General features: G+C 35.1%; 1 protein-coding gene across 2 annotated transcripts in view; it reads right to left on the minus strand.

Moving 5' to 3' along the window:
- Positions 1-339: 339 nt before the first annotated feature.
- Positions 340-18,848, minus strand: part of LOC142343159 (pre-rRNA-processing protein TSR1 homolog) — a 392,765-nt gene continuing 374,256 nt past the window's right edge. For both annotated transcript variants that reach the window (XM_075394858.1, XM_075394867.1), the window contains exons 2-3: positions 11,381-11,589; positions 340-2,485 (exon numbers count right to left, since the gene is read on the minus strand). In XM_075394858.1, coding sequence (XP_075250973.1) covers positions 365-2,485; positions 11,381-11,581 — 2,322 coding nt within the window. In that variant the 5' untranslated portion in view covers positions 11,582-11,589 and the 3' untranslated portion in view covers positions 340-364. The remainder of the gene's footprint in view (positions 2,486-11,380; positions 11,590-18,848) is intronic.

Here is an 18,848-nt window from a genome sequence, read left to right on the forward strand (position 1 = left end):
GCTTGGTTGCGGCCAAAATAGCCTCTCGTACAGAGGCTAAGTTTCCTCGCATGAGATTGGAACACGATTAGTTCTTGACTTTTAAAAAACATAGAAATGGCAAAATACAAAATACAAGCGGTAATGAAGCATCAGACAAGCGACCTCCAAAAACACTTTTCCCGAAAGTGAAATTGAGAATTCAATCTTGTGTCAAATTTGACAGATATCGATGAGGACTGTAGCTGAAATAAAATTTTTATAGGTGAAAACAATTGAGCAACTCATCTCACTACCTTCAAACGGAGCAGATTTTTTCCGAATACAATCTACAAATCTAGTACTTAGTAAAAAACATAATTCGATATTAGGTTAAATTAACTTTCTATATATCGAAAGATTTGACAGAGCTTGCAATTAAACTTTCTGGGATATCAATGCCGAACTCTTCCACAGTCGGGTTGTACGTAAACTTCGGAAACACCCTCTTGTACAAGTTCATCATAATTGTATCTTGAGACTTTATGTGAGAGTCAAACTTGCATTTCATGTTTCCATGAGTTCCTATAGGCTCAACAATGTGACCCTTTCGACCCCATTTTGTTCGCAGCTCTACTGGTTTGAACCACATGATGTCATCTCGGTTATGAAACATGTAACGTGCAACCACATACCGTTTGTGGATTCTATGTGGGAAACCACTTAACACAGCCCGTTTCACCACTACTCGGTACGGGTTGATACTGCCGAGTGTTCCAGTCGCAACCAAAGTTGAAACATCCTCCGCGTCTGGATTCGTTTGGAAGACCAGCACCGGACAAGGTCCAAATGTTATTGGGCAAATCACACTCGCAATAACAGCTGAATCTTGATGAAAGAAACGTTCAAATTTATGTTTGTTACCGACTGTGTGCTCTGAAAATATTGGCCGGGCACTAAAAGTTCTTAAAGGGGTCCAGAATATAAGGTTATCTTTTGACTTGATTTCCGAATCAGACGTTGGATGACGCTTGAGATAAAAATTGCAAACTGAAAATTTCTGCTCGTGCTGCAAAAGTGAGTGCACAATTAAAGGTTTATCAACAGTTAGATCGTTGCAATAACGAACAGGAACATCAACAAGTTCTACCTCGGCATAAGTTCCAGGTTGACCCACAGCCCATATACTTGGCCCCAGAGCCAATGAGGACTGCTTGATGCGTTCGATGTTCTGAAAAGTGTAAATCCGGGCGAAATCAGATGGCAAGTTTTCTTTCGGATCCCAGGGCGTATGTTTAAAGCTTTGCAAACCTCTGTATTTTTGAAATCTATCTTTTGCCAGCACTCCGAAAGGTGTGTCAATTTCATCAGGAAAATGCTTATCATCCCTAGCAGCTTTTTCACGTTCAACATCATCCTGCTTAACTTCTTGGTCCAAAAGCGAAAATGAGTCATCGGCAATTGATGTTCCTCCGAATTCTGACATTTCATCATTTTGTTCCTCTTCGCCTTCCGAACTTTCAACCTCTTGACCTTCAGGAAACACATCACTTTGGTCGATTAAAGATTGAATGTCCGATTCGCAATCGAAAAATTCGTCATCCTCTTCGTCGTCATCATCTTGTGACATTTTGTCCTCCATTGACGCTTTCAGTTCGGCTGCTGTCGGCCATGTTTGCTCGGCGTCCATTGGATCAACTTCAGCTTCAAACTGCATTGTCATTTGCTTATCATCCGGATGGTCAATTTCATCTTCCATTTGTCCCTTTCCAGGTTTGACACTGAAGGGGTCTGGAAGTTTTTTCACGTACTTTATCTGATAAGGACCTAGATTCGGGAGGTAGAGCAAAGCATTGGCTGACAAGGGCCGCCCCCGAACAATTCCTCTCAAGACTAAATTTTGAACTTGGGCAGTTTCTTCTGTCGGTGGTCGGGTTTGAAAACTGTCGACTAAAACAGTTGCTCTACTTTCTCTGAACTTGATTCGTTTAATCTTCTGATTAGTTATATCTCTTATCAACAATTGAGCGTCCGAGTTTGTGTCAAACGAATAAATTCTTTCCAATTTTGGGAACCTTTTTGAGAGTAACTTTGTCAACTTAGCTTTGGCTTGATTTTTGTCTCTCAAAGACAAGTCTTCAGTGCCTGTCAGTGCATACAACACGTTTGGTAGCCCCTGAGCACATAAACAACTAAAAGCATGCTCGGCAAATCTTGAAAACTTTTCATTAACATCTGCCACTACCAGCAGAAAATCGGCAATTTTGGCAATTTCAAGCAACGCAAACAAATCACAATCTGGAACAAGGTTGAAACAGATGCGCTTTTGGAAGTTTTGCAGTATCATATACTGACAGCTGGATGACTTGATAAGTTTGGAATTTGGGTATGATGACATGAGCAGATCCAGGCATTTGTTCAAATTGACTCCCTCTGTTAGACTGACCATTGCCACTGTGAAGGGAGGTACGTCATTGCCACCTCGTGATCGCTTCTCAGCCAGCAGTTTTTCACGCTGCAGCTTCCTCTACACAAAAACAAAAATAATGCGTTATCAAAAATCTCACTTTACTTCCGTTTCGCAATTGATAAACTTATCCTGCTCAGGTTTTTGAAAGAATTTTATATCTACTTTTTAATCAAGGTTTTAACTTCTGTTTCAGAAAGCAATACTTTTGAATAATTATGACAAAAAAGGAGTTTTTGAACATTCCTCTCTTTTGAATCACGCTCAAAAATTGAGCATTGAAAAAAAATGTCAAAACTCGCCAAATTTCACAATTTATCCAAGTAATTCAGGTACATATTTGAGAGGCATTTAAACTTTGAAAATCATTGATCGACAATGTCCGAAAAGAATTTTAAATTGTTTGTTAGGAACTTCCACACGAACTATATAATTAGAAATATGCAACTACAAAAACTGTTTTTTTTAGCAAACCAAACTTTGAATTAGTTAACTAGGGCAACCACTTGAATGGACTGCTTAAGTTCGATGGTCGTCCCTGAACAATGAAAAAACAATGGTCCTTTTCAGACGTTTTCCCCCGTTGCCGAGCCCATTTTTTGTTCATTAGAGCGTCAAAACAAATGCTCAAAATTTTGTTACAAGACCGCGGGAACGACGACCAAAGAAACGCCCAAAGGCAAATAATGAGATTCAATTCAATTTCCACTTCATAACTGTGTTCAAAACATAGCCAGCAGATTGCCAGATAATAGCTACGAAACAGACTGTTGAGATCCTTAGTTTGAAAAATCAAATAGGGCCAAAGATAAAAATCGCCGCTAACAAGATTCTGATTTCATTTTTTAAAAATCTGAAACATGTAAATTAAAATAACCACTTGGTTAATGTTACATGTTACAAATTTAATAATCAAACAAAACTATTTTCTAACAAACTAAGGTTCGGTTTTCTTAAAAAAGTTGAATAAAAAATATGTTTGAATCCTGCAACCCTTCTGTCTATTGGAACTCACTCGTGTCGTTTAGGCATTTCCGCTGTAACTTTTTGTTTAAACTTGGTCTTCGACGTTTCTTTTCTAATTGTAATTGGAAGTGTGTTCCATTTTCGAATAAAGTTACGAACAATTGAAATATTACTCCATTTTGACTTAAATTTTTTTTCTAAGAAAAGGTTATGGGTTCGTTTGTGTGCAATAATTGGCACGTTTTCCAAAAACCTGAAATGTTTATTAGAGCGATTTCTTGTTTGTTGGAGAATATTGAAAAACCTATTTAATGACACCCGTATTATTTGGAGCTCTGCTGGAAGAATTATAGTCTCCAGAAGTAGATCTCTGGCAGTATCGTATTTTATTTTCATAAAACAAACTTTTATTCCCCAATTTATCTGTTTGTTAATTCTGTCAATAGAGTAAGATGGTAATATTTGAAAAAAAAATCGCACTAAAATCAACGCACTAAAATCTAAATGAGATAAAACTAGAGATTTAAAAACATTTATTCTTGATTTTAACGGTACCTGATAACGAACCAAATACAATGATCTTATTGCTGAAGCCATTTTACTGATAAACTTAATTAATTGATTTTGGTATGTCAGTTCCCTGTCAATTATTACACCTAAATATCTACATTTTTCAGATGCTTCAAATCGATGTCATTTGAAATCGACAGTTTCAATGATTGGCAATTTTTCATATCTGAACACCATTAACTCCGTTTTTTCCTCATTTAAAGTTAACCTTTTTGTTTCATATATTGATCTCTCCTGTTTAATGTATCTTCAGCTATTAGCAGCAAACTTGCTTCATTCTTTGCATGACATAGAATTGCTGTATCATCGGCAAACAGTAATACATCACAATTCATTGATACAGCTTCACTGAAGTCGTTGACATAAAGTATAAAAATCAAAGGCCCCAAGACAGTTTCCTGAGGAACACCGTGATTTATGACAACCCAATCTGACGTTACTATCCCATTTTTCACACAATGTTTTCTATCACAAAGGAAGGAGTTTAATAAGATTCTTGCATTTTTCCAATTCCATACCTTTTTATTTTGTTCATAAAAACTAAAAACATCTATAGATATTGAGTTGAAAGCCTTTGCTAAGTCTAAAAAAGTGTGACAACAATTTTGTTTTCGTCAACGCATTGGTTTATTTTTTCAGTTAATGAAATGATAGTATAGAGACAGGACTTTTGCTTTTGAAATCCAAATTGATTCTTGTGAATCAGACCATTAAGAGTTAGGTGGTGAGTTAGTTGTTCAAGTAGTAATCGCTCAAAAATTTTTTGCTAGAGTTGGTGTGACTGATATAGGTTAATAGTTTTCTGGTTCTAGTCCGTCTCTTTTCGTATAAACAGGTGTAACATGGGCTGTTTTCAAAATATTAGAAAACGTGTTTTTGTTTATACATTCACTGACGACAAATTTTAAATGAGTTCCAATAGACAGTTTACTATTTTTAGCGCCCATGCTGGTATATAGCCGGGTCCGAGCGATTTATGCTTAGGTAGATTATCAATAACATTATACAATTCTTTTCTGGTGACTGGTCGGAAGCTAAATTCCAGTCCCTCAAATGTTAGGGAAGAATGATTTGGAGAAACGTCTTTGCCTTTGTATAATCCGAGCCTCGCAAAACAGTTATTAAGAATATTGGCAATCTTTCCGTCATCCTCAACAAAAAGACTACCTTTCCTTAAATTGTCAATTTTTCTATTGGACTGTTGGAGTTGATCCTGTTTTTGATGAGTTTCCATTGTTCTCTTGAAGATGGTACCTGCTGGAAAAAATTCTTTGTATAATCATCTGCAGCTTTTGTCAGTTGTCTATTCACTGAATTGCGTAAAGATTTGTAGATATTATAAATCTCTGGTATTGGGTTTTTCTTCCATGTATAAAAGAGACGGTGTTTTTCAATTATGAGACCACGTAATTCCTTTGTCAACCATTGCTTTTGTTGTTTTTTCGTACTACTTTCTACCAACTTCAAGGGTGCATGACAACTCAGTGTTGCCTGTGTTTCATTAACGAAACATAGCCCACTGTTTGCTGTGAAAATATCAGGTGACTGTCTACCTTTTGCGCCTAACAAATTTATATTGAAATCTCCAAAAAAATTAGATTATCTGTATACGAATACGCATTTGAGATTTCTACAGTCATTTCATCCGGAAAAAAATTAGAAAGATTTACATTGGGACAGTATGCTACATTAACGAGTAGTTTTTGTGTTAGAGGCTTACCAATTTCAATCCACATTGACTCAAAAAAACTTATTTTAGTTGTGTTCAAATCATTTCTCATTTTTACTGTAAACTGTTTGGGAGCCCAAATATCTACCCCTCCGCCTCTCTGTACATTAGTTAATGATGATCTTGGTTGACGAACAAAATGAAGACTCTTGCACAGATAAAACTCGGGAATGTCAGTTTTTTCATTTATCCATGTTTCGGTAACAACTAGGAATGAAGTTTCATCAAGATTTTTCAACAAACGAGACAGTTGCTCATGTTTATCATTGAGGCTTCTACAATTCATATACCAAAACTTGGGAAACTCAAGATTTTCTCCCACACCCCCCAATTTACTTTTCAATGGTTGTTAAATTATCTAAATTTGATAGACCTGGGTTTCTTTCAATGTCACCACATTCTTGTAGAACAACTAAGATGATTATAAGTAGATATTTTATGTTAAATATTCCAAACCAAAGTAAAAAATTTTGGTCTGATTGATATGACGGCAGTTAGGTTTTTAAGTTTACATAAATTTGAGTGAATTTTGGGAAACTCAATCTTTTCTAGAAAAAATCAAACTTAATCAAATTTAAAACCAAGATAAAAATCCACCTACATCTCGAATAAAACATTTTTAATGATTTCTAAGAATTCACCCAAATGTATCAGAATTCAATACGATTGTTAAAATTATTCCATCCATCTCTCATGGCCACAAAAAGATCTTTGCGCTTTGGTGGAATTTGTCTCAAAGAGACATAGTTTGTTGAACAATTGTAACTAATCCTTTTCAAATAATTTCTCATGAGTCAATACCATTTTATTAATTCCATGTAAATTAGGGTGAACACCATCAGGCCTTATATCTGTGTTTTCCAAGTCGCAATTCAGGATATTTACTTTGCACGACTGAAAATCACCATTAAGTTCATCGGCTATATTATTGACTTCCTTCTTGTATTCATTAATTTCTTTGTTATTCACATCTCTTCCATACAGACCATTTTCTACATTCGGTATTTTGCAAATGGCAACCTTGTGCGGTTTGAATTTTGTTATACATTTTCCGTCCGTACCCTGATGAATAGTGATATGCCCAAGGTGAATTATAAGGCTTTCCGATTTTGTTCCTGTTGAATACGAATCAATGGCACTGTTGACGTCATTAATGGTTGCAGATGGGTTTACGTTCATTGTCATCGATACCATCAATAATTTTTGTCAGCATTTTGAGCTCTCAAGTGAATGATTTCCGACGTTGGCTGATCATATAATCTTTTTTCGTTGTCTAAAGCTGCTCGAAGTTCTTTGTTTTCTTGTTCAATTAACGCAGCTTTTTCTTTATATAATTCTACCTGGGCTCATCTGTTTCACATTGTTAAAAAATACTACTATGTGCTGTTCTTTTATTTTCTCTTAGTTTCAAAATTTCTTTTAACAACTTTTCCTTATTCCATTTTGCTAGTGCAGTTGTCTCCATTTTGATGTCGGATACTTTGGGTTTTTATGACAAAGTCTTAGTTAAACATAGCAAAAAAAATGTTGACCTGAAAAGAAACTGGTATGATCTCACCAGCTGACGAAATACAAAAAGTCAAGATAGCTCCAGTAAAGTTTAAAGATGGCAAGTAGAATACACAGTCAATTGTCGATAAAATTGTTTTCCGAAAATAAATTTATCTTGTTTGATATGAAGATTTTTGAAGAAGTCTATACTGCGCTTACAAAGCAGTTAAGAAGGGTAAAGTGTTTCAAAGCATCGCATGTGTTTTAAGAAAAATCTATGCCGCTGACTTCTAACTTATTTATCCTTATTTTAAGATGAAATTTCCAATACCCATGCCTATCAACTAAAAATGCTTTATAATTATCTAGTCCAGGTGACCTCGCTACTTTTAATTGGAGTTCACATTCTCAATTCTCAACTAGGAGGTCAGTCAAGTATGTTTACCAAAATTTACCAAGCGGTTGAACTAAAAACCAACACCAAGAGAGTAATAAAAGACGTCACGAGCACAAATTCAGCTGCATAGCTCTTGGCTTCGCATCTAATAGAAAAAGAGCATAAAAACAAAATTTCACCAGACAAGAAAAGTAAAATTTTCAAATTGAAAGACCATCGAGTTGATGCGTATTTTTAAGTTTTATCATAGAGGATCCTCTGAAAACAGTTACTACCCCAAAGTTCAAAACATTAGCTTTCACGACCCATATTTTAAGATTAGAATTGCAGCTGCGGCCGGATGTGGACAACAATCAGGATTACTAATTAAATTTTGAATAAAAATTGGAAAAATCCAACATTGATTAATGATTTCAATTTTAAAACAAGGCAGAAAGTTAGTGATGTTTTGTCATTTTAAAAAAAAAATCGCCGTCACTTTTAGCTACTTATCTACGGTTGAAGTCTCTCATTTTCACGATATGCTCTCAACTTGTCAATTATACACAAATACCAAACAGACTAATTGATGGGTAATAGCGTAAAGTCTCTCGCATCGCTAATATTTAATTAAAAAGAGTGATGGCAGAATAGCTCCTCTCCATATCATGGCTCGACAAAATTTAGTTTCTCAACTAAAGTCTGGCGAATCGCACACAAACGGCTGGCGGGGCTGGGCTTCAGTAGTAGATAGCTCTAAGATCCCTGAACAGAGACACCCCCCGTGCTTTTCCAGCATCCCATTTTTGAGGCCGCAATGTCAAATGATAACCCGAAAAATTGATTAAAAATCGTAATAGAAAAGACCAACAGGACTCAAACAACTACGACAAGAAAATGCGATAAGACATTGCGAAAAGACCCTTAAAATCTGTCATTTTAGCCGACCGATAAATTTATTGCAGAGAGTTGTCAGTGGTATCATTAGAACGCCCATCAAGGACAATATTTGAATTGGACAAATTTCCGAATTTCTTTGTGCAGTTATCCAGGATTACATTTGAAGTGAACATTTGACCTACTAACGTAACTTTGTTCACACGCCGGCAGCGGCATCATGAAAAAAGTGTAAATCACTCTTTCGAAAAATCCCTTTAAAAAGTAAGCTATATTCATATATTTCAAGGTAACAGCATGATAAGGTACATAGCAGCAAGGCAACGTATTAACACTTCGACAATCGGACCACGAAGTGGTTTTTTAGACGGCAATTTTTGATTCTCATTTGGCCGGTATTTTGTCTGATCACGAATCAGTTCAATGCCCGTCACCATCTTGTACCGATGAGTCCAAAAACCCGAAGATTATAGAGCCGAATCTTGTCTTATTTGATAATCTATATGATTACGATTACTCAAAATTATGTTAAGCAAACTTTTTTCAGTAATTCTACGTATATTAGACGCAATTCTACACGCAATTTAAATCCGTACTTAGAAAACTATTCTGATTGGTTAATATTCGCTCGCTTCATACTTACTCGGTAACAATAGCCGTATTCCAAAACATAGCTAGCAGATTCCCGGATAATAGCTACGAAACAGACTGTTGAGACCCTTAGTCAGAAAAATCAAATAGGGCAAAAAACGCTGCTAACATGATTATGATTTCAAAGTTTATCATTAATTTAAGATGAAATTTCCAACACGCATGCCTTTCAACTAATAAAGCCAGGTGACCTCTTTTCTTTCAATCACATTTCACATACTCTGAAAACAGTTACTACCACAAAGTTCAAAACGTCGGCTTTCACGGCTAGTATTGCAAGATTGGAGTTGCAGACGGACGTGGACAACAGCCGGGATAACTAATTAAATAAAAATTGGAAACATCCAATAATGATGCATGATTTCTATTTTTAAACGAAGTAGAAAGCCAATAACAACGTTTTGTCACTTTAAAAAAATCATAGTCACTTGTAGCTATTTATCTACGGTTGAAGTATCTCACCTTCCTGATATGCTAACGGGCCTCGCATTAATAAAAGACCATAAAAACAAAAAATTCACTAGATAAGAAAAGCAAGAGTTTCATTTGAAAGATCATCAAGTTGATGTGTATTTCAAAGTTTTATCATAGAGGACCTTCTGAAAACAGTTATTACCACAAAGTTCAAAACGTCGCATTTTTTGAGGTCAAAAAGTCAAATGATCAGCCACAAAATTGATTAAAAAATTGTAATAGAAAAGACCAACAGGACCCAAACAACTACAAGAAAATGCTATCAGAGATTGCGAAAAAGACCCTTAAAATCCGTCAATTTAAGACAAACGATATATTTATTGCAGCGAGTAGTCAGTGGTATCATTAGAAAGCCCTTCAAGGGTAGAATATTTTAATTGGACAGTTTTCGAATTTTTTCGTGCAGTTATCCAGGATAACATTTGACGTGAATATTTCACCTACGAACGTAACTTTGTTCACATTTATCGTTATTTCGGGTAGGATACTTAGGTGCAACGCTTTTATGTTAAAAATCACGCTTTTATGTTCAAAAACCAAAAGATTTAGAGTGTATTTCAGTGAAGTCTTTTTTGAAAGATCCACTTTCAACTCTTGGATGTCAAGGTAGTAAAATTGAGGTCGAGATTTCATATCAGAATCGTGAAAGAAGCCTTAAAATGACTAGTTTCAAAACATCCAAATTTTTTGAAAGGACGTAAAAATTAAAACAGAAACGTAGGGTTTAGACAGAATTTAATTTTTCAACAGGCATTTTCACTACCGTTTTTGCGCGCATAGTGATTGTTGCTTGAATCGATCAATGACAGCTATGACTATTCATAATTTCATTCTTAGTGTTTTTAAAAGGTTAAATTTTGCTTTTATTTGTCAATTTTGCTATATTGTCACACTGCCTCATAGGTGAAAGTACCCAGCGGCTATTTAATGAGATAAAATATAATCTGCTAAGAGGTTTCACTTTAGAGTCAATGCTTGAACTTTTGTTGCTTGGCTAAAATTGTCCTCTTTCTTGAGGAGCTGTATGGCGTGGAGTTCGTTTTTTTTCCACTATGTTTTGATCAGACCAGACCCGCTTATGTCCATTCTAAAGAACGAAAAGGATTAACCTTTGTTATTAACCTCATTGGTAAATACGTCTGTCCTAATTTGAGAATCCATCAAGTTTTGTATTACAGAGAATGAAATAACTTTTAATTAATCTGAAAGCTTTATTTCTCTGTTTCATTTCGTAGACAGCTAGGCCAACAATGAGATTGGGCGGCTTCGAAACAATATGCGCATTGACAAGCCTATTTGTCTTAATTTAGATTCCACCGATTTGGAAAAAAGGTATTGTTGACAAGAACATGGGTACAATGTTGATGCTAGCAATTACTTGAACTTGGTTACTTCTTCGAGTAGTTTGTCAAATCATTGATGAATTTTATCATGAAATTGTTAGCTATTCTTGTCAACTGATACAGTTCAAAACTTTTCTGTAACGGTCCCTTGTACAACTTTATTACTGAAATGTCATCTTAAAGGTTTCGCGATATTTTCGTCAATTCTGACTTGCAATTGATATCAGATTAAAATCCGTAAATTTGCGTATAACAACCCCAAATTTTCAAAGACGTCATACATATCAAGTATTCTGGTTATAGAGTCTAATTGTTTTACATTAGTGACGCGTCATATGAGAATCCTAGAGAGTTCCCGTTCCACTGAAATTTTTTCCCTACCAAAATTCTTTGTTTCCACCGCAAAGGTTTCATTGTATTAGTAGTAAAGTGAGTGTAGCCTAACTGGCATTTTGTACCTTTTGTTTAGCTTGGTTTTTGCGCTCCAGCTTAGCCATCACTTTGCTGGACTGTTTAGTGATAGCCTTGACACTGTACATGGCTTTTCCCCTCGAGTCATTACTGATAGATCTCTTGCTCCTGTGTCTGCCAGTCTTGTGCAGTTTGTTCACTTGCTTCAACTGACCCACCTCATGTCTCTGTGTCTCCTTCTCATCCATTATACACTCTGTAATACTAATCAGGTTGCATAACAAGGAAGGTTTGAAAAAATAAGACACAATTGAACAATATAATCCTGCCCACACTAAGAGATTTTAATTTTTATTTTTAATCTTCATGATGTACGTATAAAATTATGAGAACATTTTATGCTCGAATTTTAGGCCATTTTTTTTTTTACTAATGTAAGGTCAAATTTTTAGTAAGGTCAAATGATTCTATAATTTTACATAATGATATATTCTTAACTTTACATTGCCTCTTTTACCATTTGCATTTTATTCTTATGTGTATCAGAGGAAATTAACAATGTCCTTCTTTAAAAGACATAGCAACCAAATAACGTCGGGCGAATTGATGCTATGCGATTGGCTAGTTGTCGGCTTAGCTGGTAGCTAGCTTAAGCTTAGGGCGGCTGGCCTCAAACTCGGCGAGAGGAGGGGGTGTACGATGGGGTTCGTTCAAACCTTCCGAAATTGACTTGACACCTTGCACTTATGCTTCACCAGTAATTTCTGTGAAACGACCGTGGGCGAATAGTAGCTCTAAGCGAATCTCCGCTTAATGTCCGCGGTCTTTAACATTCTGTTCCGGTTCTTTCGGTGAAAAGTCATGCACAAAATGGCGTTTAAAAACCAAACCAGAAAAAAATAACTGCTACAAACTTTTTTGAGTGCATTTGAAGATTTTCACAGTAGATCACTTCGACCACATAACTTAACTTTCTTTGTCCTAATTTTTTTTTCCAGTGAAATGAATACAAAAACTCCACAACTGGAAAACTGTTTCAATTTTAGATTTGATTTGGCATGTTACTTTCTCAAAAACTTTTCTACAAAATAGAAAACTGACTTTTTTCCACAATTGCATTGCATATTTGTGTTTTATTCAGATAATGAATTCCATTATTTGATAGCACGTTAGGGTGTAACATAGCGCTTTAGGTTGTAAGAATTATAATCCCACTAAGCTGGGGGAGAGGACGAAACATAATAGAACCTTAACTAAAAGTCATGAAAAACGAGTATGCATTGGTAATCGAGAAACAAAATAACGTTGGATCAAATAAAAACTTCTTTAGCAGGGATAATTTCCTAAGGCGCTTCAAATGCTGCCTTTATTAAACCGATTTTACACCAGTAAGAAATTGAATTAGAAAAGACGTTCATTTTCAACGTAAATTTTAGTAATCAAGTGCAGACAATTAGGTTAAGCAGCTTTAATTTCGAAATGCAAGTAAAAGAACATGCAAAAATCATGACGTAAAGTGTAAAAATCTTTGTACAACTGGTCCGACAAAACACCTGACATATCTCCACAATTTAGACAAGTTAAAATTGTATCCATTTATAGCCAATTCATACCAAATTTGAAACCAACGACATCTGTTTGGTAATTAAAATGGTGATCAACAACAGACAGTTTAATAAAACAACAACAAAAAACAGTTTAATAATACAACCAAAGACTTTTGACTTTTTTAAAAAAGCTGAAGCCAACAATCATTAGCGGGATAAACTCTGAATGACAGCCATTAAGATTGTTTACATGACAATTTACCCGATGCCTTGATACCGAATGCCATTATCCCAAAGCACTTTGGTATTTTCGTTCAATCCGACTACAAATTAGCAGCTGCTATCACACGTATGTCTCAAGCGGATAATTTAATCACATGTTTGGTTGTTATATTAAAAAAGTCCCGCGGGCCACTGAGGCATGGCCATAGCCATTAGTATATTAAAAAAATACGGGTAATAGCGACTGCTAATTTGCAGTCGGACTATTGAACCAAATATCAAAGTGCAGTGGGTTTAATAGCCTTAGCTAAAATTTAATTGAGTAAATTTTCTTGACACAAGAAACGAAGGCAAGTCAAATGGTCATAAAAATCGCATTAAAACAAAGGCTTAAAATAATTGCTACAAGAGCAATCGTTTCACAGATATTAATTAAAAGCTCCTCTCTTTTGATAAATTTATTGCTTGTAAAAGTGTCTGCAGTAGAAAACCTGTCCAAATCTTGATCTCCAGGGAGATCAAGATTTTCGCAAAGTTTTCACTCCACGGTAATTTCAACCATAGCAACACATGCTTCACTCATCACCGCTCATTATAAGACAAATTGCTCGCAAACTTGACATGGGGCCGAAATTGGTTGCAGCTAGCTTACTGGAGAGTCCAGCTTCACGGGGTAAGCTTCACTTCAACCTCATAACCAAAATCACTAAGAGGACTCAAATGATGCCATTAGGTTATTATATACCACTATAACCACTAATGAAATTTAGAGATAAAAAATTGCAATGCAATTTTGGCGCACTTTTAATTTGACTTTTAATAGCCAACTGCCGCAACTTGAGTTCAGATGCTGAAAATTGTGAACCACTTCATCCAAAACGGAAAGTCATTCGAAAATTCAAAACGGTCAAGCAAAAACTTAGCGTAAAAAAGACACGTTTAGAATTTACTGCGTTTGAGAGCAATTAATCAGAAACAAACCACATTCTATAAATGTAAATGCTTCGACATTGTAAACCAGAAATTGATATTTGATAAATTCAATTTCGAAAACAAAACCAACGCTCCCCTACGAGTTCTGCTAAAAATAACACAAATAATTCCTTATCTTTAATTGAGAACTGAGAACCTGTTATGGCTCATAAATTGGACAAATGCAGACCGATTTATGCTAAGTTATTAGGCACGGCTTTTCCATTCAAAAATTCGAAAAAATTAGGCATGCAATAATTGTTCTGCAATTATTACGTAATTGGTTCAGGTTACAAAAAATTAAATAGTTTTTATAAATTTTGTCTCGTTCAATGTACCCAAAAACACTAGTTATGTAGCCACAAGTTTACGTGGCGACTTCCTGTTTACTGTAACTCCTGTTTCCAAGATTTCAAAGTAACTCCAGAAAATAACTGGTCAAACAATCAAAAACTGCATGTCGAATTCCCGAACGGTCAGAGTTGCGGTGCCTACAACCACGGAAATAAGATCCGCTTTTGATTTCTTTGCACAGGAATCTTAACGTAAACAACCCAATACAGAAGCCGGACACATACAAAAATTCTGGTATTGCACGATTGCATTAGTTATGCCTCCAACAATACGATGGCATACTTCTCCGCAATTGAAATTGACTCCACTAGCTACTTACTGACGATTTGAAAAAGAGGAATTTAAAACTTTGGTGTTTTCAATCAATCCGACTACAAATAAGCAGCCGCTATCACACGCATCTCAAGCGCATTAATTAGTCTAATGTTTGGTGACAGTTTCAAATTAAGTTCCACGGTCAGCTGAGGCATGGCCATAAGTCATTTAAAATATACGTGTATAAGCGACTGCTAATTTGTAGTTTAATTATTGAATCAAATATCAAGATGAATTGGGTATAATAGCACTAGGTAAAATTGAATTGAGTAAAGTGTCTTGACACCTTCAGATCAAGCCAAAATCAAAAAATGAAGGAAAGTCAAATGGTAATAAGAAATCGCATTGAAACGAAGGCTTAAAATAATTTATACAAGAGCAATCGTTTCAGAAATATTAACTAACAGCTCCTCTATTTTGCTATATTTATGGCTTGTAAGATTGTCTTTAGGAAAAGACTGTCCAAATATTGATACAAAAAATGTTTACAGCTCGTGAGATCCAGATTTTCGCTAAGATTTCACTCCACGGTAATTTCAACCATAGCAACTTATGTTTCACTCATCATCGCTTATTATAAGACAAATTGCTCGTAAAGTTGACATGGGGCCGAAATTGTGTGCAGCTAGCTTACTGGGGAGTCGGCGCTTAACTTCGGCGGGCTTTAATATTTTGTTCTGATTCTTTAGGTGAAAAGTCAGCCACAAAATGGCATTTAAAAACCAGACCAGAATAAAAATAACTGCCACAAATTTTCTGCTACAAATAACTGCTACAAAATTGGTTGCAGCTAGCTTACTGGAGAGTCCAGCTTCACGGGGTAAGCTTCACTTTAAACTCATAACCAAAATCACTAAGAGGACTTCAAATGATGCCATTAGGTAATTATATACCACTATAACCACTAATGAAATTTATAGAGATAAAAAATACCAATTTTGGCGCACGTTTAATTTGACTTTTAATAGCCGACTGCCGCAACTTGAGTTCAGATGCTGAAAATTGTGAACCACTTCATCCAAAACGAAAAGTCATTCGAAAATTCAAAACGGTCAAGCAAAAACTTAGCTTAAAAAAGACACGTTTAGAATTTACTGCATTCGAGAGCAATTAATCAGAAACAAACCAAGCATTTTATAAATGTAAATGCTTTGACATTCTAAACCAGAAATCGATTTTCAATAAATTCAATATCAATTTCGAAAACAAAACCAACGCTCCCCTACGAGTTCTGCTAAAACCAACGCAAATAATTCCTTAAATTTAAAAGAGACTAAGATGCTGTTATGGCTAATACTTTTGTCAAATGCACTGATTTATACTAAGTTATTATGCGTGGCATTTCCATTCACAAATTCAAATAAATTAGGCAAGCAATCATTGTTCTACATTAATTACATGTGATTGGTTCAGGTTATAAAAATTTAAATAGTTTTCATAAATTGTGCTTCGTTCAATTTACCCAAAAACACAAGCTATATCGCCACACGTTTTCTTGGCGACTTCCTGCTTACTGTAACTCCTGTTTCCGAGATTTCAAAATAAATCCATAAAATAACTGGTCAAACAATCGAAAACTGCCGGACGAATTCCGGAACGGTCGGAGTCATGGTGCCTACAACAACGGAAATAAGAGCCAATTCTCTCTAAAAAAAACTTCAATAACAACGTAAATGATTCCGAAGGTTACAAAAAATAAAAGTTCACTCGTTCAATGTACCCAAAAAACAAGCTATGTAGCCGCAAAGTTTCTTGCCCACTTCCTGTTAACTGTAACTCCTGTTTCGGAGATTTCAAAATAACTCCAGAAAATAACTGGTCAAACATTCAGAGAATAGAAAAACTTTTGATTTCCTTGCACAGGCATCTTAACGCAAACAACCGTCAACAGAAGCCTGAGACATAAAACAAATTTCGAAAAAAGCAAAAAATATTGTATTGCACGATCGCATTAGTTATGCCTCCACAAACACGATGACATACTTCTCCACAATTGAAATTATGACTCCAGTAGTTACTTATTGACGATTTGAAGAAGAAGAATTTAATACTGTCTGACCTATGGGACCCTAAAAACAACCATTACCAAAAGGTCTGGTGCTTTGTTTTTTGACCACTCATTGACTTTTACAGTTCAGTAAATCTTTGAAATATCGTTTCAAAGCAGAAAAAGATCGGGACCAAAGATCTCCAGAAACAATTTGTAATAAGTTAAACTCACGAAATCTAGACCAAAACAAGGAAAAACGCAAAAAACAAAAATCGACGAAAAAAAACGACACTTGGCCAGAGTTCATAAAGAAGTTAAAAATCATCTGAACTGACAAAATGGAGCCAAAAGTAGTGTTTATATCCCAACTGTTAGGGGCCGCAAAAAAAGTTCAGAGAAACAAAGGTGACAGGAAAAAAACTATTCCACCTTAACTTAGGGTTAAATTCCTATAAGCATTCAATTGCGGTGCGATTTTATTAACGGCTCTTATCACATAGGAATCCTTTTCTGACCTTTTATTACTTTAACGTTAGTGCAGGTCATTTATAGATAGAAGCACATACAAATGAAGCAGTTAAGAGTGCCAAAAATAACAAAAATTCCTTTTGAGGATTGCCGACTATAAACAATTAGGAGCAGGAAAAGCAACACAATAATAGCAAAGAGCAAATTGAATTTCTCATTACACTCAAAGACCCGGCTTCGAGCTTTTACAACAATTTCTCACAGCCTTAATTTCTGCAAATTAATCAAAATTTTTATTCCAATAGAGGAAACAAAAAACTTGACGTAAATTAATCCAAAAACAGTTAAAATAACATCAATTTATTTAACAAAGTTTAACTGAAAAATTCCAACTCAGAAAATTAAATCAAGTACGCTTGAAAGCATAAACTTGCCTAAGCAATTGATCTAATACAGACCGTTCAAATCAAGAAAAATATACAAAATTGAGAAGTAAAAAATAAATTAAGGGCATTTAGAGAAGCTTGAGCAACAGTTTAGCTTCAAAAACTAATGCGCTTTCACATACAATTTTTTTTTCGATTTTATTTCGAAAATTTGATAGCAAAGTTAGAAAATCTTATTCAAAAATTTTTTTATAAAAGGACAAGGAAACTGATAAAGTCGATAAATTTTGGACTTTTGTGCCGAAAACTATTGAAAATCAAAAATCAATGAGTCAACGCAGTAAATTGACAGAAATTCACCGGAGCCAATTTTACTGAAATTTACTTACACAAAGAATATAATTTTAGCACAAAAAGAAAAATTCTTGCTTCGTTCATCAAACATACACAAAAGACGGAAAACTATCGATGATGCAATTAAGCTTTACAACTTGCTCACAAAAGACGGCGAATACAAATTTAAAGACAAAAAACGGAGAAAATGACAAACACGGCTCAAATGTTCAATTTTCAGCAGCAAACCTCACATAAATTGCCTCAATAACAAAAACGAAATCAAGTGGCTCCAAGGAAAAAAACTTTTTTGAGGAAGCTGAAAAAGCGTCAAAAAGCTCCAAAAATCTCCGAACTAACTTGGAATTCCTGTCAATTACCAAAAATGTCAGACAACTATCAAAACAAAGATGTGTAACCCAGAACAGACCATTAACGCTTTTCAGAGTAGCAACTAAATTTTCAATAATGACAGCCCAAATTGCACTAGAGATTAGATATTGTGGTTATTACCGGGCTGAGAGCAACTCTCGCAGTCATCACTACAGGAAACTGTTAAGAACTCATCAGAAGTATCAACTTCGTTTTCTTACTATTTTTACCCAAAAACGGTGATAAAAATTGTTGAACATTCAGCTTAATAATTGAGCTTTTTTGATTGGAGGACACAACAAAATTATTAAAACTTAATTTTCCAACTTACAAATGAAAAACATAGTCGGCAGATTGCCAGAATAGCTCCGAAAAAGAATACTACAGCAAGTAAGAAATAGAGAAAAAAATTAATGAAGTTACTAGCGCCACTTAAAATCGAAGTAAATAAATGAGCGCTATATCAATATGGCTCGTTCAATTTCATGCGAAGGAATCACTTTTTTATTAGGAACATTTATTATACATGAGTTTATTTGATTTATAAATTTGCTAA

Source organism: Convolutriloba macropyga, chromosome 1, assembly GCF_964194025.1.
Source record: "Convolutriloba macropyga chromosome 1, txConMacr16.3, whole genome shotgun sequence".
Taxonomy (NCBI): domain Eukaryota; kingdom Metazoa; phylum Xenacoelomorpha; order Acoela; family Convolutidae; genus Convolutriloba; species Convolutriloba macropyga.